This window comes from Coenobita brevimanus, chromosome 85 (genome assembly GCF_032717465.1).
Source record: "Coenobita brevimanus isolate Jiangsu-jjx chromosome 85, ASM3271746v2, whole genome shotgun sequence".
NCBI lineage: Eukaryota > Metazoa > Arthropoda > Malacostraca > Decapoda > Coenobitidae > Coenobita > Coenobita brevimanus.
In genome coordinates, this window is record NC_137038.1 from 12,353,087 (window position 1) to 12,376,974 (window position 23,888).

Here is a 23,888-nt window from a genome sequence, read left to right on the forward strand (position 1 = left end):
ATGGTGAAATATTATCACTTCACACAGAAATGCCAAGAGTGGACAAAGAAAAAATCTCATTCTAATTTTTGTAAATGGCTATTCATAATCCTTATGTTCTGTATAAGTACTATTCAACTGATGCAAAGAAACTGACATTCCTTGAGTTCCGCAGACTCCTCATTGATATACTGATGGACTTTGCATATACAGATTGGCCTGTCAGAAATGAAGTGATCCCACATGCTGCTGACACAGGTGAGCATGACAGCAGCGCTAGTGGTGAAGCTGTGGCATCACCAGGGCCAGCACCTGGGCCATCAGGTGTGAGGCGATCATTCTCCTCTCCTGCACCACGAGATGAAGATTCATCATATGACCCTGAAGAGGAGGCTGAGACAACACCTACTGTTCCTCCTGGGAAAAGAGCTTGTACTGCTGATAAACCAGAACGTCTAAACAAGAATTTGAACCATACCTTACTTAGCGTAAAGAAATACCTGAGGTGTTGTGTCTGCTACAAGTCTAGGAAACGGAAAGACACCAAGTATAAGTGCAAGTCGTGTGATATGGCTTTGTGCGCTGCACTTGCCATGGGTTGTACCACTGTGGGAAGATATACTGGGTGGTGAAGTATTAATGCTTCCCCACCATCCCCTCCACCTACCATCTGCTGAGCATCTCCAGGACATGTATTTAACTGGAGCAGGTGAAAAGGTTATACTGATGCTTGGTTCATGGTCTACAAACATCATTGGTCGGTAAGTATAAATATTATTACTGTACAGTAAAAGCATGATATAACGAACGTGGGATAAAACGGATGCTTGAAAAAATGGAACAATATTTTTCCGTAAAGTACTTGTAATATTCCGGAAGTTTTCCGTTCTGTCACAAGGCGTCGGGTTTCCGTAACGGAAACAAACCAGTTTGTCCGTGGCTGTGGAAAAATTGTGATGCACCAGAATGTTTCCGGTCAATCACGAGGCCCAGGCCTTTGTCACAGGCCGCGGCAAAAAGCCGCTTTGTCCCAGGCAGGGTGAGGCCACCCACCTCACCGCAGTCTACCAGCAACCCCCGCACAGTTCAAATATTCTCTCCAAGTGTGCGTGATTACCTTGGCATTTCAAACTTTTTTGTGCTGTTCGCCATGCCTAAGGTGCAGGAAAAAAAGGAAAGGGTGAGGCTTTCTCTGGGCCAGAAATTATAAATAATCTTGAAAACTGAGAGTGGTATACCAATGAAGATGATTATGACTGACTTTGGGGTCAAGACTCAGACAGTGAATAGGGAAGCATCATGCCTGACACATGTTTGGGGGGCTGCGTCAGGCATAATTCTACAAACAAGTCATATCCCCCCCATTTGGAGGTGAGTTTTTTAATGTTTTATTTATTATTATTACTGTATTATTATTATTATTATTACAGTACTGTGGGTTCTGATTGCTCTGTGTGTATCATTGACTAGGATAGGAAGCAGGTGTGTATGTAGCACAAGCAGCTATTTAGTAGCAACTGTGTATAGGCTTCAGGTCAAGAGTTAGGGAACAAAAATGGGAAAAATTGCAAATTTCTGGAAAATTCTGTTCCATCTATGGTTTTGGAAAGGAAGCTTGAAAATGTGGAATATTTGATCATGCGGAATAGGGGTTGGCTGAATTATTCCGTTATATCAAGCTTTCACTGTATATAAATTATTTTTATTATGTATGCATATACAGTATATACTGTATATCTTTTTGCTGTATGTACTGTGTAACAGTGATGTTCATATTCTGACAATCTTCAATGCATATAATACTGTAGAAAAATCTTCTATGAACAGTTGGAGACTAAAATGAATGAAGCAGCACATAAAATATCGTCAGAAATAAACTAATATACGAGTTGACAGTGTGATGATGGAGTGCACCTGGCTTTCCTTATACTGTATTTATTTTTTTTTAGGTGTTAGTAATAGTGATGTTAGTTCTTTGATCATTATTTTATACATATATTATTGTAGAACAAACATTTGCATACAAATACGGAGTAAAATGAATAAAATATCAAAGAATAACGTCAAAAAAAAGAAAGGATATAAACATTTACGTTAGCTGCTTATATTTTTTTACGTGTCATTATACTTTCTCTTATAATACATGTAATGCTTATATCCTCTTCAACCTTATATGCATATATCCTTATAGAAAAATATATTGCCAACAATTTAAGACCAAACTGAATGATATTGAGTGAAAAATAACGTTAGAAATAAGAAAGAGTACAAATGTGCAAGTAACTATGCTTGACCTGTTAATGCCCAGCCGATTCTGGAGTGGTGCAGGACAAGAGCACCGGGCAGGCCAAAGTGTTAATACTAAATGTGGCAGGTAATATACTTTCAAACTACTGTACACACAAACTCGACTGCAGTGCAATCTTCCATGTCTAATTTGTGCTACACCTTAGCCCTTTCAATGTGCTGATGTCATATATTGTTTTATTTTTTCTATCACCCACATATTTTACTTAGTTTAAGTGAACTCTGGTCAACCATATGAGTTGGTGAGAATGTTCGTTAATTCCTTCAATATGAGAGGCCTTTCCTAAGTTCAATAAAATCATCTGAAAATGGAAACAACAAAACAAACACCACATCACTACATACAATGGGTTACAATACCCAATGCACCAGTATATCTCTCACCTTTCAGTGCTCTTTTACATACAGTATAATTTCTAAACATCAACTACAGTAAACCCTGTAATATAATAATTAATCATTTTCAGGTTGTAGCTTGGTGATAGATGGCAGTGTCCATCATCCACTTACTCAGTGTAGGGATGCCTTATGGTCTCTAGACTGAGTAACAAGACAAATGGTTTCCTGTACCCAGGAAACCATTTACGATTCTGGGTGGTAACCATATAACCGGGGTTTCTGACCGGGTTAAGTGTCCCCCAGATTCCCCTCTCTGAAATCACTTAATCATGGCAAATGTTTCGGAGAACCTCGGAGGGCCCAATACCTGCCCAGGGCCCTAACCAAAAGGGCAGATACACATGGCCATGTCGAATGTGAGAGGTGTGAATAGAGAGCAAGAGGTTGGAAGTGGTGAATGTGTTCAAGAGTGCAAGATATGCCATGATGGCATTGTGTAAAACAATGATGAAAGGGTGTGAAGTGGAGGAGTGGGAGGGTGTAAAGTGCTAAGGATGGGCATGAATGGGTGAGGAAGATGCAAGCAAGGAGTTGCTTTGTTAATGAATGAAGTGTGGCATGGTGGAATGAGAGATTACAAATGTGTCATCTCAAGATGTATGTACGTCAAGTTCAAGTTTCAGAAGGTGAAAGTGGCAGTGATTGTGGCGTACGCACCATGTTCAGACAGCAGTGAGAAAGAGAGAGAGAGAGAAAGACAGGTTTTGCGATGAACTGGATGAAGCAGTGGGAGAAAAGCCAAGAATCTATAAAATGATCATAATGAGTGATATGAATGAAAGAGTAGGCACTGGTCCTGAAGATGACATACTGGGTTGTAATGGAGTACAAGGAGAAAATTATAATGGGAAACGACTGAAGGGTATGTGTCAGGAAGGGAGGTTGTGCATTTGTAACTCATTTTTCAAACACAAAGACGCACATAAAAATACATGGTATAGAGTGAAAGCGGATCATGTTGAAAGGAGCATGATTGATTACGTGCTCATAGAGAGGTCGATGATGGGGATGGCTGCTGATATGAGGACCGTGAGAGGACAATGTCGAGGTGTCAGATCATATGATTGTGGTATGCAATATCAAACCAAGAGGAGTGAGTGGACCAGGAGAGAGGAGAGCAGCCAGGGAGAAAGACTGAAAGCCAAGAAGCTGAGGAACAAAGAAATGGCAGATGAATAAAGGACCATAGTGGGGGAAGAATTAGAATCTGTGAACTGGAATGAAATGGATCTGGACATCCTGTGGAATGCAAATAGGGATTACTTAGTTCGGAATGCTAAAGCCATGTGTGGTGTGGCAAGAGTAACAACAAAGAAGAAAGGTACAGCATGGTGGGATGAAGAGGTTTTAAGAAAACAGTGAAGGAAAAGAGGAGAAATGGCTGGAGTGATTACAGGACAGGGGTTCAATTGAAACAAGAACTGAATATACTGAAAGCAAGAAGCACATAAAGACACTAGTGAGGAGAAAAAAAGGACGAGGTAAATGATGCTCTAGGAAGAAAAATGAATGCAAATTACTCTTAAAAATAGGAAGTTATTCTAGAATGAAGTGTGGAAATGTAGAAGTGACAGCGGAAAGAAATGTGAATATGTGAAGGATGGACGTGGTACATTAATAACCCATTAATATTCTGCAAGCCTGATGAATGGAAATAGAGAGAGCAGAGTGGCTGTAAACATGATTGGGTTTGGGGGTGTGCAAAGAGGAATGCAGTGCCAGCAAACATGACACTTCCATAGGTGAAGAACGCTGTGAAGAGGCTGAAAAATGGGAACGTAGCTGGGGTTGATGAGGTGTAAGCAGAGATGAGTAAGTGTAGTGGAGAGAGTGGAATGAAGTGCTTGTTGGAGATGTGTAAGAAGGCATGGATGAGTGGAACTGTGCCAGCAGAGTGGTAAAAGGATGTGATTGTACCCGTGCAAAAAAATAAAGGTGAGCAAAGTGAGTGCATGAATCATTGTGGCATAAGTTTACTGAGTGTGGTAGGGAAGGTATATGGAAGAATTATTACAGAGAAAGTGAGCATGCTATCAGAAGTCCAAGTGAGAGATGAACAGGGTGGCTTTAGGAGTGGCAAAGGATGTGTGGATCAAATATATGCAATAAGACAGATAGTGGAGATGGCTTGAAAGAAGGACTACAAGGTGTTTATGGCATTCATGGATCTGGAAAAAGCAGATGACAACACAGACAGAAAAGGACTGTGGAAGGTTTTGCACATGTACGGTGTAGGTGGTAAGCTGCTAGGTGCCGTCCAGAGTTTTTATGACGGTAGTGAGGCATATGTAAGGGTAAATGAGCATCTGAGTGAATGGTTCACAATCAGTGTGGGCGTGCGATAAGGTTGTATGATGTCTATATGGTTGTTCAATACATATATATATATATATATATATATATATATATATATATATGGATGGGATGATGAGAGAAGTAAAAAAACGAGTACTGGAGAGAGGGATGGAACAGTGATAGATGGAATATCTCAAATTTGTTGTATGCTGATGATGCAGTACTACTTGCAAATACCGGACAAGAACTTGGTAGACTAGTGCAGAGCTTCCTGATGTCTGTGAGCATCGTGCTTTGAGAGTAAATGTAGAAAAGAGTAAAGTGATGGTTACTGACAGTTCAAATACCTGGGTACAGTGAGAGAAAAGAGCAGAAAATGTGCAAAAGATGTGGAACGTAGAGTGACACAAGGAAGGAAGGTAGCTAGTGCTATGAAGGTCTTGACAAGAAACAAAGGCTTGAGTCTTGCAGCTGTGTGAGGCTTACATGAAGGAGTGTTAGTGCCAACTTTAACATATGGATGTTAGACTATGGTGTGGCATGTAAATGAAAATGCAAGAGCAAGAGCAGTGGAGATGGGACTGCTGAGGAATGTATGTGGAGTACAGAAAGTGGATAGGATACAAAATACTGTGATTCATGAAAGATGCAGAGTAAGAAAGTCTGTGGACACCAGAATCGAAGAAAGTGTACTGAGATGGTATGGTCATGTGGAGAGAACGGATAACAACAGAGTGGTGGAAAAAGTATATCAGAGCAAATCTGATGAAGGCAGGAGGCAAAGCAGGCCAAGGAGAAGGTGGAGGGAAATGGTGGATGAGTGTGCGAGGAAGAAGGGTATGGAAGTCAGTGAGGCTAAGGGACTGACAAGATATCGAGCTGGCTGAATGATTGTTGTGAGAAGAAGTGCATGATCAGGGATTTGGCACTCCTTTTTAACATGACTGTCCAGACTGACTCTAATGGATACGTTTATGTGACGCTACAGAATGTGATGAATGTTTTTGGCGTATCATATAGAGCCCGGATTTGGGGGGACTGAATGATGAGTGAATGACCCATTGGAGTGGGCAAACTTGGGCTGTCTGGACACTGCCACTCCTCACCCTGCCCTGGGGAAGGATGTCTGGATGATGATGATGATGATGATGATGATGATGATGATGATGATGAGCACATACTCTTCCTGTCAGCAGAAACAGAAGTACTACACTGTATACTCATTATACTTATCCATCCACTCATCCATCATCTAATCCTATGTTGCCCCAAGGGAAGCATAGGAGACTAGGGCTAGGCAAGTTGGTCCTGACATGTAAGATGACAGTGACCAGCCTCACTCATCCCTGAGTGGCATTACACGAGCAATAAACCCCAACCACCCCTTGGATATAAACCTGCACAAGCTCAATCCGATTGGAGCACCTTAATTATCCACTAAACCAACAAGCCCCATAATTTGGTTATATGGTTACCACCCAGCATAGTAAGTGGTTTCCTGGTGTATAGGAAACCATTTGGCTTGTCACTCAGTGCAAAGTCACCCATAGACAAGAAGGAAGAGGAAAGAATGAAGGAAAGAATAACAGAACAGGGAGTGTAAAGTCACCCACAGGCAGAAGGAGGAGGAAAGAATGAAGGAAAAAAAAACAGAATAGGAAATAAGGAAAAAAGAACGGAAGAGAGCAAAGGGCAGACACCCGAGAACAGCAAGCACTACATCGAGTGAGTGGATGTAGTGCTGTTCTCGGGTGTCTACCCCTTCCTCTCTTCCTTTCTTTTTTCTTTCCTTCCTATTCTGTCTTTCTTTCCTTCAATTTTTCCTCCTCCTTCTGCCTATGGGTGACTTTACAGTCTTTCTTCTATCTTTCTTTCCTTCATTCTTTCCTCTTCCTTCTGATTATGGGTGACTCAACACTGAGTGACAAGCCAAATGATTTCCTGTACACCAGGAAACCCATTTATTAAAAAAATAAAAAATGGGAATGATGGGATTCTGATTGAGAACAATGGTTTTTGTCATCCTACCATGACTGGTGTATTTGGTTGCAAGGTGCATCTCTTAACCCTTATAGCATAAGAAGCCACAACCAGGCTAAATATATACAGTTGTCTCATAAATGCCTGAATCTCATACAGGTAGTCCTTACTGTTAAGTCAGGAATGTGTTCAAAAAATTAACTTTTTAACAAATAGTACTGTAACCACAGGTTTCTGCGAGTAATGAAACTTTAATATGTAATTCTACTGTAGTTTACTGTGGATTTAATAAAAAATGAACATAAAAAAGGAGGAAGGACTCACTATAGTTAGCATTTCTGATACCTTGTACTGGATACTGGAGGCTGGTTTTAGCCCTTACAGGACGGAAGGCTATTCCTAAGGTAAATAAAGTCATCTTTTGGTACCCAGTATTATTAATAAATACATATTTTTGGTGTGGTGCAAAGGCTGATAATTCCATACTAGTATGGTTTATGGAGTCTGTCCTTGTGGTACTTAAGTACAGTTCAAAACATCAAAATTTTCTATTGCAACTTTCACTTGATTCATTTGTTGTGTCACATATTAAGACACTTAAAGCATTTAAACACCTTTTCTGCCAACTGTGTCATATAATCCGCAAAACATCCTTCACCATATCTACCTCCTACATCAAGAGGTGCATGACCACAGCAAAACTCTCAAGATATATCTCACACAGGAAACAGAGAAGGCATCCTCTTATCACTCTCACATGAGGGGACAGAGAACATTCTAATATCACTCAACCACTTGCACTAACATGTTAAGATAAGGTTAAATCCTGGTCCAACTTCATGCCTAAACATGGAAAAAAAAATAATAATAATTGAATAAAAAATATGCCTTCCACATCATTATCTTTGTTTCCATGGATAAATTTCCTCAACCAATGACATAACACTGAAGCACTGTACTGTATGCTGTGTACAGTATGTCACATCTGCAAGTATGCATTCATAAAATTTCTGCCATTCTAGCTATACAAATTGAGGTCAGCCCCTAGTAAGAGTTACATAAACTGCAATGATAATAACAACAACTACTGCCACTACAGTAGCCCAAAGGACAAACCTGTTTTGTAAGGTTCGCCGCAGCATGGTATTTAACACTCGTGAACTTTGATCCAGGTCTGAGTCTGTCTCACGAAGCTGTGAAGGAAAGAGAATTCATTCAATGGAAATCACAACTACAGTATATAAATAAATAAATAAATAATTAAATTTCAAACACATAGATGCATATATGCAGTAAACCCTTGGTATAATGAACTAATTGGGGGAAGGGGTGGGTCGCTATACAGTAGAGTCTTCATACAACACAGGACAGGTTATGCAGAGCCTCGTGCAAAAATCAAAATCACGTTAAAATGTGACATATATTTACACGTAAAACAGGGGGTTAGGTTCTAGAAGCCTTATACTTTTCGTTAAAAATATATTATAGATAGATTATTACAAATATCTCTGCCTTAAGACAACCAAGACAGTGTGTTTAGATACAATCGCACCAACTGGACACATCAGTGAATACTGCATTCTAACCTAAACTGACCGATTAGTTTTGCCCCCTAATACTCCCCATAAAAATTTTAATCACCTAGAATTACCACTAAGCCTATCCTAATTACCAATTAAGCAAAAACTTTTGACCTAAACAACACATGAATAATGGCCGCCCAGCATCGTGCATGATTCGCCAGGAATCACTTTCGGCGCTCATTAAAAAAAAAAAAAAAAAATGCAGTGTAAAACTATTTTTGAAAGCCATTAGTCATCAACAATAAAGGAAAAAAAAAAAAAAGCTATAAAAAAGTCGCTAGCATGGAGTGATCGCGTATTTCTCACTTCTCAGATACACATGAATGCAGTAACTGTGAATAATGAGCAAGTCAGCCAAGCAGCATAATTTGTTTGACAGTATAATTCGCAAGCACTGACCACACAAAATTAACTTCCCTAATTATGTATGTCAACACGTAGCGTCTTCACGTATTGTAAGATCCGAATTTTCTCGACCAACAACAGTCAGTTCATTACAAACATCGGGCACAAAGACTTTTCTTTCTTTTTTTTTCACACCCGTTGCACTAAAGGCAAAAACATGAATTTTACTGTTTCTTCATCATTAACTTTTTTTCCCAACAAAGAAAACTATCCACACTGCAAACACACCCGACTCATCTGTCTGATCGTTTGCATTTAAGCTCCCACACCACACACCACTTCGTCCAACAATTTTACATTTTCATTTAGAATAAATGCTTTTCTTGTGTTCATAGCACTTTCAGGGTGTTTAGGCATAACTGAAGTTACTTTGGAACCACATGCTCAGAGTTCTGAGAGGAAATGAGGAGCAAGGATATAAGCAAATACACTTCTCATCACAGCAACCATCTACACAACACTGAGGCAGGCTGTGGCAGATGGTTTGGAACATGGGTCACGTGGGTCGGGTCAGGTCAAGGAAGCCAATCAGTGACCGACAAAAGCATAACACACGAGTTATATCTGGAAATCCAATACCTAAAAGCATCCACTTCCCACAGTCTTTCTCGTGCAACTGAGTGATACTAAAGTGCTATTAGTTGTTATGGAAGAAATTAAATGCCCGTGTTATTGTAAGATTGTTGTTTCAGTCTGTCTTAAATTGCAACTCTACTGTATTCGAAAATTCGTTATATCCGAGGGTCGGTATTATCTGAGGGATTACCAAACCCAGGTTGCTATATCCGGGGAGTTGTTCAGTCCTACATACACAACCACAGCCTAAACTTACTCTATGAAGTTTTACATGGAGAATTCAATGGTTTATGAAGCTGTACATGTAAATACAATACTGTATGAAGTTGTATATATAAATACAATATAATGTACAGTAGTACTATTACAGTACACTTAGTGTGCCACAAAGGGATGCTGTTGAAGTATACTTACTGTGTCAGAATGGGATGCTGCTGTTACCGAGGGCTAATTCACAAACTTCCCCTGCATTTAGCGAACTCTGTTTGCAAAATCAGGGGGAAGTTCGGTTGTGATTTGGCCGTTTGCTATGTTCAAAATTCGCAATATCAGGGTTCGTTATATCAAGGGTTTACTGTACATACATGGTATAGAGGGAACAGGGATTGTGTTGAATAGAGTGTGACTGATTACGTGCTCATAGAGAGGTTGATGCTGGGAATGGTTGCTGAAATGAGGGCCGTGAGACAACGCAGAGGTCTGTCAGATCATGTGATTCTGGTTTGTAAGATCAAACCGAGAGGAGTGAGGTGGACCAGGAGAGAGGGGAGCAGCCAGGGAGAAAGACTGAAAGTCGAGAAGCTGAAGAACAAAGAAATGGCAGATGAATATAGGACCAAAGTAGCGTAGGAATTAGAATCAGTGAACTGGAATGAAATGGCTCTGGACATCCTGTGGAATGCAAATAGGGATTACTTATTTCGGAGTGCTAAAGTGGTGTGTAGTGTGGCAAGAGCAACAACAAAGAAGAAAGGTGCAGCATGGTGAGATCAAGAGGTTAAGAGAGCAGTGGAGGAAAAGAGGAAGATGTGACTAAAGTGGTTACAGAACATGGGATCAATTGAAAAAAGAACTGACTATACTGAGAGCAAGAAGCACATAAAGAGACTAGTGAGGAGAAAAAAGAAGGAGGTAAATGATGACCTGGGATGAAAAATGAATGCAAACTACTCTGAAAATAGGAAGTTATTCTGGAAAGAAGTACGCAAATATAGAAGTGACAGCGGAAAGAAAGGTGAAAGTGGTACATTATTAACCCACGGGGATGAAGTAAGGACCAGATGGAAAGAATATTTTGAAAGTCTGATGGATGGGAATACAGACAGCAGAACAGCTGTAAATGTGACTGGTTTGGGGGGTATGCAGAGAAGGAATGCACTGTCAGGAAACATGACACTCACACAGGTGAAGAATGCCGTGAAGCAGCTAAAAAATGGGAAAGTAGCTGGGGTTGATGAGGTGTATGCAGAGATGATTAAGTGTAGTGGAGAGAGCAGAATGAAGTGCTTGTTGGAGATGTGTAAGAAGGCATGGATGAGTGAAACTGTGCCAGCAGAGTGGTAAAAGGCTGTGACTGTACTCTTGTACAAAAATAAAGGTGAGTGAGGTGAGTGCAAGAACTATCGTGGCATAAATTTATTATGTTGTAGGGAAGGTATATGAAAGAATTATTATAAAGTTAGAAAGATATCAGAAGTCCTAGTGTGTGATGAACAGGGTGGCTTTAGGAGTGGCAGAGGATGTGTGGATCAAATATTTGCAATGTGACAGATGGTGGAGAAGGCTTGTGAGAAGGACTATATTGTGTTTATGACATTTATGGATCTGGAAAAAGCATACAATAAAGCAGACAGAGAAGGACTGTGGAAAGTTTTACGCATGTGCGGTGTAGATGGTAAGCTGCTAGGTGCCGTCCAGAGTTTTTATGATGGTAGTGGGGCATATGTAAGGGTAAATGGGCATTTAAATGAATGGTTCACGATCAATGTGGGTGTGTGATAAGGTTGTGTGATGTCCCCATGATTGTTCATATATATATATATATATATATATATATATATATATATATATATATATATATATATATATATATACCTATATATATATATCTATCTCTATCTATATACCTATAGTCTGACAAATCTAAACGTAGGGTTTGGGTGGAGTCACCCCCTCCCTGCACTGTTGCCACGTTTCCGAGCTGACCTCTCCATCAGCGATGACCTTGACACTGTTTCCCTCTTGTGATCTCCGTTTTTCTAATACCCCCTATACCCCTGCCACCAACACCCCCGATACCCCTACCCCCAGCAACACCCCCTATACCCCTACCCCCAACAACACCCCCATCAACAACACCCGCTATACCTCCACCACCAACACCTCCTATAAATATAGACCCCCACCATCAACACCTGTATAATAATTAGCCGTTGATAATTGCTATACTTTTATTGAGAGCATACATTCTACCCTATTGCTCAAACTCCCTAATCTTACAATCCCATCTGTCTTAATCCTTCCCACTGCCTACGTTCCTAAATCCCTTAATTGATCTATTTTTAACCTAAGTGTCCCCACACCTTTTAAACCATTTACCTCTCTGTCACTATTCTCCACCATATGTATCAACTTGTATTATATTGTGTATAGAACTTTCATACTGTATGCTGTACTACTGTATAATGTATAAGAATACCCACTGTTTAGTGGAAATAAAGTTTTATTAATATTATTATTTCTCTCTCTCTCTCTCTCTCTCTCGCTAGATTTTGTTATGTGTCATCCATGGTTTTTTACTTCCATTTTTATGTATGGATTATAATTTTGACTTTATTTCCGCACCACCCTTGAGGTAAAAGTCACGGCGCGTTTTTTTTATAGAGGTTTCCCCAATAGGCCTAAATCCTGTAGGGGGTTGGCGACCTCCCATAGCGTACACACAAACACGTGTCGCGTGAGTGCTGCCACCCCAGAGCTGTTTGATAAATTTATTTTAATTATGAAAGGATCGCCTCTTCCCACTTTTATCCCTTCAAATTTTCTTGCAATTATACTTGCTAAATTAATTAGCAATGTTAGAAGTGTTGGGGAAGTAAATAATAATTAGAATATTTTTAGAGCAACACTGCCAAATTTTTATGCCACGTTTCTCTATTATCGTATAATATAGTATGCAGAATAGTTTTATTCTTCCTTGATACATGTCAGCACTTTCATTACAGTTATATTAGTATGAGTTATGTTTATGTATCATTCCTACTACACAAACCACAGGCGTTATACATCGTAGGGTTAGGAAACATGGCAATAGTGTAGGGAGGGGGGTGACTCCACCCAAACCCTATGTTTAGATTTGTCAGACTATAGGCTGCTTCCCCCAAGGAAAGGGAGGTAGCCAAGACAGGACGACACACTCCCCATTTACTCATCCATTCAAACACATTCATTCGCATCTTAGCCCCAAAGGGGAGAACGGACAGATCCTCACCGCACCACACCGCACAAGGGTCAACTGCACAATGCAATCAGTGACATCCGCAGCAGGGCCCGACAGCAGAACTGGTTTACCCCTGCCACATCATAACAGACCCATCCCCTTACCCGCACCTGACCTGACTAGCTGATCAGACCAAATGCGGGAGAATATCCCCTCAGGGCTGCGTCATCACTTATTCATTCACAATTTCTCTCCATTTATTTCTGTCACGCACAGCCACTCTTCCTTTCTATTTCTGTCATATATATATATATATATATATATATATATATATATATATATATATCCACTCACTCCATGTAGTGCTGCTCTCGGGTGTCTGCCCTTTCCTCTCCATCCTTCTTTCCTTCCATTCTCTTCTGTCTTTCTTTCCTTCATTCTTTCCTTGTCCTTCAGCCTACAGCTGACTTTACACTCCCTCTTCTGTCTTTCTTTCCTTCATTCTTTCCACTTCCTTCAGCCTGTGGGTGACTCTACAATGAGTGACAAGCCAAATGGTTTCTTGTGCACCAGGAAACCATTTACTACGCTGGGTGGTAACCATATAACTAAATTTTGGCGCCTGGTGGTTTTAGTGGGTAATTATTGCGTTCCAATCGGATTGAGCTGGTGAAGGTTTATATCCAAGGGGTGGATGGGGTTGATTGCTCATGTAATGCCACTCAGGGATGAGTGAGGCTGGTCACTCTCATCTTAAATGTCGGGACCAACTGCCTAGCCCTGGGCTCCTACGCTCCTCATGGGGCAATGTAGGATTGGATGATGGATGGATGGATGGATGGATGGATATATATATATATATATATATATATATAATATATATATATATATATGCATGGGGTGATGAGAGAAGTAAAAAAAAAAGAGTACTGGAGAGAGGGATGGAGCAATGATGAATGGCATATCTCAAATTTGTTGTATGCTGATGATGCAGTGCCACCTGCCAATACCAGACAAGAGCTTGGTAGACTAGTGCAGAGTTTTATTGATGTCTGTGAGCGGCATGCCTTCAGAGTAAATGTAGAAAAGAGTAATGTGATGGTAATCGAGCGGGAAGGTGATTCTCAGTGTAATGTTACAGTGAATGGAGAGAGACTGGAATTGGTGAGAGTTCAAATACCTGGGTACAGTGAGAGAAAAGAGAGGAAAATATGCAAAAGATGTGGAAAGTAGAGTGACACAAGGAAGGAAGGTAGCTGGTGCTATGAAGGCCTTGACAAGAAACAGAGGCTTGAGTCTTGCAGCTGTGTGAGGCTTATATGAAGGAGTGTTAGTGCCAGCTTTAACATATGGATGTGAGACTATAGTGTGGCATGAAAATGAAAAGTCAAGAGCAAGAGCAGTGGAGATGGGACTGCAGAGGAATGTATGTGGAGTACAGAGAGTGGACAGGATACGAAATAATGTGATTCGTGAAAGATGTGGAGTGAGGACGTCTGTGGACGCCAGAATCAAAGAGAGTGTACTGAGATGATATGGTCATATGGAGAGAATGGATAACAACAGAGTGGTGAAAATGGTATATCTGAGCAAATTTGATGAAGGAGGTGAAGTAGGCCAACGAAAAGGTGGAGGGATATGGTGGATAAGTGTGTGAGGAAAAGAGGTATGGAAGTCTGTGAGGTAGGGGACTAACAAGAGACTGAGCTGGCTGGATCAATGTTGTGAGAAGAAGTGCATGATCATGGATCTGACACCCTTTTTTGACATGACAACGTTCGGACTGACTATTGGATACGTTTACGTGAAGCTACAGAATGTGGTTAATGTTTTTGGCGTATCAGATACAGCCACGTTTCCAAGGGCTTGAATGATGAATGAATGGAAGCGTGGCCCATTGCAGTGGGCAAACTTGGGCTGTCTGGATATTGTTACTCCTCACCTTGCCCTACGGTGGGAATGGAGGTCCGGATGATGATGAGTTTTATTGTGTCAATGCCTTGCTTAAATTTTACTGTGTTATGCAATAAATTATATATAACGGCATTTGAGAAAAGTAAAGAGGCAAATGGGATAGTGCCACAAGTTAGAAGTAACTGGTGGGGTGAAGAAGGATGGTGGCCATAACACTTTTCATGTATGAAAATATCTTCCTGTGTGTGTTACATACCGTATGGCCTTTATCGAGTCTAAACCTTGCTAAAATTATACATGTTGTGCAGGAGACTGTTTATAGTATTACATGAGAGAATAACTTGGACTAAGAGGTAAATACGAGTGGACACTGCCATGAGTCAGAAGGAGCACGGTTATTTACATATAAACAAACATTGCAAGTTCGGCGATAACCGAGTTTGGTGTGGTATGGCCAGAATAAAGCAAACACTAAACTCGAGTGCCCACTGTATATAAAATATACCATTTGATTACTGTAGTGAAAGTAAAATACATTACAGCACTGCAATGGTAGTGAAAACAGTTGGTGATGCCATGGTGAAAAATCATTGATGCGATCTAATATCTGATATATTGGAAAAAGTCTGGGTTAGCAAGGGGGAGTCGAGATGTCGTTTTTATTGGAGTTTCACTTTTTCGGAATGGATTGGGCCCCAATTAGTCCTTTGTAGTTGGGTTTTACTGTATATAAATGACAGAGACAGCAACACTTGAAATGGAAGCTATCTAAATATGTCTGCTAATGATACAAAAATACAAAGGAGAATTACAAACACTGACTCTTGCAGTAAGCTACAAGAATAATTAGCCCTTTCATACATGGGGGCCCGGTGAAGAATCCAACCGCTCACACTCTTTCAACGCAGGATTCGTCCAAGTGAAATCCAACCGCTTGTACTCTTTTGACTCAGGATTCGTCCAAGTGAAATCAACCGCTCTCACTCTTTCGCCATAGGTTGAGTCCAACCATATAATTTGCTGTATTTTTTTTCACAACAATTTGTTGTTGCGAAAAAAATACAGTGTGTGAGTACTGTATATGAGTATATGTCAGTGAGTAAATGAATACATTACTGAACGATAAAGTATGGTGTTTTATATCCTTTATTTTTTTTTCATTCATTGGGAAGATCATTTATTCAGTTGTAACATGTATCAATTTCATAACAATACAGTTAAAAATTACGGAAGGGGAATGAAATAATTGTAAGCATTTTTCAATGCCGCACAAATCACTGAGTGAGGAATGTGGGGAGCGTGAAGTCTGGGCAGGCGAGAATGAAATGATAGGAAACAGTTCACTCAGAGTGGCCAGGCGTGATGAACGACTATTGTTATTCCATATGCCATAAAAAATTTTCTAGTATAGCTGGAAGTGTCATTCTTTTACGAAATGGACTGCAGATAAATGCTCTACAATATTCTATAATCACTGCTGAAATGTTTATATGTCTGTGAGTAAATAGGCACTGAATAAATTAGTGAATGATACAATATGGTAATTCCTTTTTCTTTTAGATTTTTTTTTTCGTTCATTAGGAAGATCATTCATTAATTTATAACATAAACCAGTTTCACAACAATGCAGTTATAATATGGGCAGGGGAATGAAACGATTGAAATAAGTTTCTGATACCGCATGAAACGCTGAGTGAGGAGTGTGGGGAGCGTATGGTCTGGGCTGGCAAGAGACTGTCACTCAGTACAGTACTTGGAAGTGGTTGGACTCAGATGGCATCGAAAGAATGTGAGAGGGTTAAATAAGCTTCATGAATGGAGCAGCAGATGGCAAATGGAATTCAATGAAGAAAAATGCCACATAATCAAGTTTGGTTAAAGCGATAACAGACTAGACTGGGATTATACGCTACGAAGTTCAACCCTACAAATATCAAACAAGGAGAAAGACTAAAGAGTGATTGTCAATAACAGACTATCTCAAGATGACCACATCAGTAAGAAAGTACAGAACATATACACACTGCCTAATAATATGAGAGTAGGATTCGCATGTATAAATGAAGACATGTTGAGAAAGATAATCATGTCCTTCATTAGATCAATTTTGGAGCATGCAACTGTAGACTGGAATCCACATCACAAAAAACACAAAGATAACATTGAAATGGTAAAAAGGGCTGCTACAAGATAGGCACCAAGCTTAAAGGATCTAAGCTATGAAGAAGGACTATAAAAATTAAACCTACCAACATTACAAGAGAGAAGGAAAAGAGGAGACATGATTATGTTTATATGAATGCATCACAAGAAAAGAGAAAATAGACACAAATGAGTACATAACCTATGGGGAGGCAACATCAAGAAGACTCTGCAAAAAACTGCAAAACAGGGGATGATAAAGATGTAAGGAAATTCAGTTTCCCAAATAAAGCAACTGATCAGTGGAATACACTACCATATGAAAGTGTATGCCAAAACTATTTATAAATTCAAAGATATGTATGACAAAAATGGTTCAAAACATGGGACAGTACGAGCTTGACTCCTTCCTGGAAAGATACAATGGGGAACTTTCAGCGCATCATCTGCTACCAAATTCGGTCCTATGGCAGCTCTTTCCCAGTTACCACATGTGTAATATTTGTGGATTATTTTCACTCCCTTGTCGAACTGTGAGATACAGTAATGGCATATATCACTGAAAATAGTAAAATACTACTTAGAAAACTCATAACCAATATGAATGATCTTTTTAATTTGTGCAATTTCATGAGTTACGATGGTAGACTTGCTTCTTAAATGTTAGTACATCACAAATTCTCTTTGCATAAATGCTATTTTGGTTGTTGGATACTGTAGGGGATCCCATACACATATGAATTCCCGATCATTATTCATTCTTAACACCAATTTTCGACATGACATTGTCTTACTTGTAATTTATCAGTTCGTAAATTTTACCTCTTAACATTTCTCCAATACACTCGCGCATGTGCACCAGAGGACAGTCCCAGATTTGAGAAATGGCCACTGAGGGTTTACAAAAACAGACGAAAGCTAAACATGGCTGGAAAAGAAAAACGTGGTTGGCAAAGGGTTTTACTGTGCTGCTATCTAAGGTGTACAGGAAACCATTTAGCTTGTCACTCAGTGTAAAGTCACCCACAGACAGAAGGAAGAGGAAAGAATGAGGGAATGATAGATAGAAGAGGGAGCGTAAAGCCACCCGTAGACAAAAGGACGAGGAAGGAATGAAGTAAAGAACAACAGAAGAGAAGGGAAAGAAAGAAGGAAGGAGGAAAGGAAAGGACAGACACCTGAGAGCAGCACTACATGCTGTAACCTAATAAATGTTGAATATTGCTTTCTGTGATAAAAGTGTTTTCTTATCCATTTCTTTTTTCATGCTACAGTTTCTACATTTCTTACTCCTAGCTACATGTTAACCTGTAACTGCATACTCCCAAGAAAATACACATTCAGACCGGAACAAACTGCCTTCCCGGTGTCATGTGTAATATAGACAGAAGTCGTACCAAGTCTTCCAGTGCCATTTAGAATCATGTATGTTCCTTCATGTATGTTCTGGAGAGAGGTGAAAAGAGTAAGACAGGGTGGAAGTGAAGTTAGCAGGGGAATGAAAGATAAAAATGGTAGATTACTAGTGGAGAAGGGAGAAAAAGTGAGCAGATGGAGAGAACACTTTAAGGAATTGTTGAACGTAGAGGATGGAAGTAATGCGAGTATAAGTGGCTGGGGAATGGCTGGGAGAAGGAGGGGGGTGAGAAGACAGGAAGAAATCAGTAGGATAGAAGTTGTGGAAGCAATGAAGAAAGTTAAATCAGGGAAAGCCCCAGGAATTGATGGAGTGTGTGGTGAAATGCTGAAGCATGGGGGAGAGATAGTAGTAGAATGGATGTGGAAGATGTGCAGATTGGCCTGGGAGGAAGGTAGAGTCCCGGAGGATTGGAAGTCAGGTATAATTATTCCCTTGTACAAAGGAAAAGGGGAAAAAGAAGTGTGTGGTAACCATAGGGGCATTTGTCTTCTTAGTATAATAGGAAAAGTGTATAGTAGGATACTTATTGACAAGAGTTAGAGAAAGAACAGAGAAATTAGTTGGAGAAGAACAGGGAGGCTTTAGGAAGGGAAGAGGTTGTGTATATCAGATATTCATTCTCAGATCTTTAGTGGAAAAGTTTCTAGAGAAGGGAAAGAAGTTGTATGCGGCTTTCATGGATTTGGAGAAAGCATATGACAGGGTGGATAGACAAGGATTGTGGAAAGTGTTAAGAATATATGGAGTAGATGGAAAGTTGTTGAATGCTGTGAAGAGTATGTATGATGGTGCGAAGGCTGCAGTGCGTGTGGATGGTGAACTAAGTGAATTTTTCTCTTTGAAGGTTGGGTTGAAACAGGGATGTGTCATGTCTCCATGGTTGTTCAATCTGTACATGGATGGGGTAATAAAAGAGGTACAAGGTAGGGTAGTGGATGTTGGAGTGGCCCTGGTGAGAGAGGATAGTGTTTGGAAACTCCCTGTACTGTTGTTTGCAGATGATACTGTGTTGTTGAGTGAAGACGAAGGGGAGCTGCAAGGCTTGGTGGATGAGTTTGAGAGAGTGTGTAATAAACGGAATCTAAAGGTGAATGTAGGGAAGAGTAAAGTGATGGTCTTTGAGAGAGGTGAAGTCAGTGAATGTACAGCGAGGTTGGATGGGGAGGAATTGGAAAATGTGAGTACGTTTAAGTACTTGGGTAGTGTGATGAGTAAGGATGGAGGTTTGGAGGGTGAAGTGCTTGAAAGGGTACAGCAGGGAAGAAAGGTTGCTGGTTCCTTGAAAGCAGTGATAAGAAACAGGGAAGTGAGCATGGAAGTGAAAAAGTTACTACATGACAGTATTGTGATACCAACTCTAACGTACGGAAGTGAAGCTTGGACGTTGTTGGAAGGACACAAGTCAAGAGTGAGAGCAGTGGAAATGAGTTATTTAAGAGGAGCCTGTGAAGTCACATGGAGAGACAGGCTGACGAATGAGGATATAAAGGAGCGTTGTGGTGTTGATGTGGATGTGATAGGAAGCGTTATGAGGAACACACTGAGGTGGTTTGGCCATGTGGAGAGGATGGAGGGTCAAAGACTGACGAAGAGAGTGTATGTGAGTGAGGTGGAGGGGGAAAGAGGGAGGGGGAGGCCGAGGATGAGATGGAGGGATGGGGTGGAGAGGTATATGAGAGAGGGGGGTGTGAGCTGGGAGCAGGGGAGTGAAATGGCGGGGGACAGGGCGACTTGGAGGCGATTTGTTTGTGGCCACCCCAAACGGGATTGAGGCGTCTGGCAATAGATAGATAGATGTTCCTTCAATTTTTGGAAGTGATGGTAAAACAAATACAGTAATAAAACATGTACCAAATGATGATCAGGTAAGCCTCTGAGCCTCTGAAAGAGAAAGTGATGTCAGGAGCCTAACTTTTTCAGTCTGATGATATATAGTTTTATACTTGCTGCCAAACAATTTTACCATTTAGAGTACTCATACTGAAGGGGGTTAATGAAGCTGTATCATCCAGTTCAGTCTCCCCTGAGCTGAACAAAGTTGTCAGAATAAAAAATAAAATGATTTATGTCCTCATAGTGAAGGAAGTAATCACACTCATGTAGTAGCACTAGGCTAACTTGTAACTGTCTTTTTTGTATCCTCATTGCATAAGTCACCATACATCATATGAGTCATGCAAATACTGGACTTCAAAACCTTGGTTAATCGCCATAATGGTCTAGTAAACGAACCGTATACACATCCGCCTTAACTGAGAGCTAGCGAAAAGTGAGCTATATTTATCCCGCCATGGGGACGGTCGCTTGTGACATATGGAGACAAATGTCAAGTGGCGGTATTTGGCAAATATTAAATTTCAGAAAACTAAGGCAATGACAAGCTTCTAGAAAGCACTATTCTTACTCAAAAAGACGATACAAATGTAGCTATAAAAGCCAAATACACTGAACTCATCAGTAACACAACCAAATGACTGTGTGTAAGGGATTGCCGGATGGAAGCCCAATGTACGCATATGCATAACAGCCAGGCAAAAGTATTCATTCATGGGAATGATATTTTTTATCAACGAGTATTTTAGTGACTTTAATGGTCTATAGTGTTGCTAACTCTTGTAAGTTTATCCAGACATATAGAATAGTCACAACAGTTATGTTATCTTTCCAGGTCTAAGACCAAAATAGGGCTCACGAGCTAGGTAGCAGACGACACCTTTAAGTCACTCATTAGGTAAGAACACACCAGGTTGGGAGGCGGTGGGTCAATCGGTAGAGATGTGGCCTGTAGTCCTAATGGACCCCAATTCAAGTCTCTGCGATGGCAGGGAACAGTTTATGGATTTAAATTTCATAAAAATGTAGACTTTACTGATCTACCAGAAGACAAGACCCGCTGACATGTCGTAAAAACACCCCCGCTAAGACCAATACACCAGTCCTGTATGAGACAGCCCAATCATGTATTCCATATGGACTGTGGGTGTTAGCACCAAACTGGTGACGTGGAAATGTAGGAGGACCACTGGGCCTTGGGGATGGGCCTTGAAATGCCAAAGTGGTGACATGTGGAGATGTAGGAGGACTACCTTACTGGGCCTTGGGGATAGGCCTTGAAATGCCAAAGTGGTGACATCTGGAGATGTAGGAGGACTACTGGGCCTTGGGGATAGGCCCTGAAGTGCCGAAAAGGTTACATGTGAAGGTGTAGGAGGACTACTGGGCCTTGGGGATAGGCCCAGAGTTGGACACACACACACACACACACACACACACACACACACACACACACGCACACAATGAGAGTCAAGTTTACATCAGAAAGTGTAATAAATGAGATACTTAAAGTGACCTGGAAATTAAGCAAAGAGGCAGGGATGGAAAATATTATAATAAGAAAAGATCTGAATGAAGAAGAAAGAGAAGTTTTAAAATCTTTAAAGGAAGAAGTAAAGGAAAAAAATGATAAGAGGACAGAGGAAGAATGTAATACTTTTTTTTGGAGAGTATTGGATATGAAAGTAAGGAAATGGTATTTAAGGAAACAGAAGTGAAGGAAACTAAGGAGGATGGTTGTGAAAGATCAGAAGTTGAGGAAGTGGTACGGACAGAGAGTAGGAGAGAAGAGGGTATTGGTAATGTCAAAAATAATTTGAAGGTGATATATACTAATGTTGATGGTTTCATATCGACAAGGCTAGAAATTAATGATTTCTTGAGAGAACATGAACCTGGTGTCATGTGCTTTGTAGAGACCAAATTAAGAGAAGATACTGATGTTCATTTGGGAGATGGTAAATACAAACTGTGGAGAAAAGACAGAAAAGAAAAAAAGGGAGGAGAAGTGATGATAGCAGTGAAGAACAACATAAATGTAGATACTGTGGAAATGGGAGAAGGCAGGGCTGAAGTGATATATATGAAATTAGAAACTGGAGAGAATGTTAAGAGAGATATGGCGGTAGTGTATGTTCCCCCAAAGACGAGAGCATGGAAGGATGACGAATACCATGAGATGTTGTCAGATATGGCTAGCTACTTGCAAAAAATAATTGAGAAAAGCAATAATATAATTTTGGTGGGTGACTTTAATTGTAAAGAGGTGAACTGGGAGGAATCGTACTCGGGAGGCGGCGAGGATTCGTGGGGCACTATGTTATTAAATATAATAATGAATAATGTGATGATGCAATGGGTCAAAGAAGAGACACGGTTTCGAGGTGAGGACACACCAGCAAGGTTAGATTTACTGTTCACCAAAGAACCCGATGTAATAGAATCATCAGAATATCTCTGTCCTTTGGAAAAAAGTGATCACGTGGTCACTGAGTTCCAGATGTTAATAGGAAACGTCGAGCCAAGAGACGAGCTTCATAAACAGGGAAGATACAACTTTGGGAAAGCAAATTTTACAGGATTGAGAAACTTTTTTGAAAATGCGGATTGGAGAAAATTCAGAGAAACAAGAGAGATACAGAGGAAGTGGGATATCTTTCTAGACCTCTATAATTTGGGAGTGGAAAAATTTGTACCAAGAGTAAGAGGGAAAGAAAACAGGAAAAAGGAGTGGTTTAATAGAAGGTGTATGATAGCAAAAAAAAGGGAGAGATAAGGCGTGGAACAATTGGAGAAAGAGAGGTAACGACAGAACAAAGGAAGAATATAAAAGAACAAGAAATGAATACACAAGAATACGTAGAGAAGAAGAAAGGAATTTTGAAAAAGGTATAATTGACAAATGCAAGGATGAACCCAAACTGTTTTATAGATTTGTTAATGGCAAACTGAAACAAAAGGAAGGAATCACCAAACTGAAAGTAGAAGGAGAGGTCTTTAAGGATGCGGCAATGCAAGCAGAAATAATGAACAAACGTTTCCAGTCAGTTTTCACTAAAGAAAAGGAGTTTGTGGAAGGGGAGGGAGTGATTAGAAATGTTCCGGTGATGAAAGATATAAAAGTGAGTGAAGGTACAGGAAGTGTATAAATTACTGGAAACTCAAGATGTAAGGAAAGCCCCAGGACCTGATGGAATTTCTAATTGGGTACTGAAGGAATGCAGAGAACAACTGGCGGATAAAATTCACAGCTTAATTGTATGCTCACTGGAAGAGGGGAAAGTGCCACAAGAATGGAAGAGGGCAAATGTGGTACCAATTTACAAGGGAGGAAATAGGGAAGAACCCCTGAATTATAGACCAGTGTCTCTAACCAGCATGGTCACAAAATTGTGTGAGAGAATCCTGAAAGACAGATGGATAAAATATCTGGAAGAGATGAATATTTTGGCTGAATGTCAGTTTGGATTCAGAAGTGGAAGGTCATGTGTTTCTAACTTGTTGAGCTTATACTCAAGAACGATTGATGTGGTACAGGAGAGAGATGGTTGGGTGGATTGTGTGTACTTAGACTCAGAGAAGGCCTTTGACAAGGTACCTCATAAGAGACTAATGT

General features: G+C 40.3%; 1 protein-coding gene across 1 annotated transcript in view; it reads right to left on the bottom strand.

Annotated features, from left to right (window-relative positions):
- Positions 1-7,791: 7,791 nt before the first annotated feature.
- The window catches only part of Vti1a (Vesicle transport through interaction with t-SNAREs 1a), a 175,624-nt gene continuing 159,527 nt past the window's right edge, over positions 7,792-23,888 (bottom strand). The window contains exon 5 of the mRNA XM_080280631.1: positions 7,792-8,153. Coding sequence (XP_080136757.1) covers positions 7,998-8,153 — 156 coding nt within the window. The 3' untranslated portion in view covers positions 7,792-7,997. The remainder of the gene's footprint in view (positions 8,154-23,888) is intronic.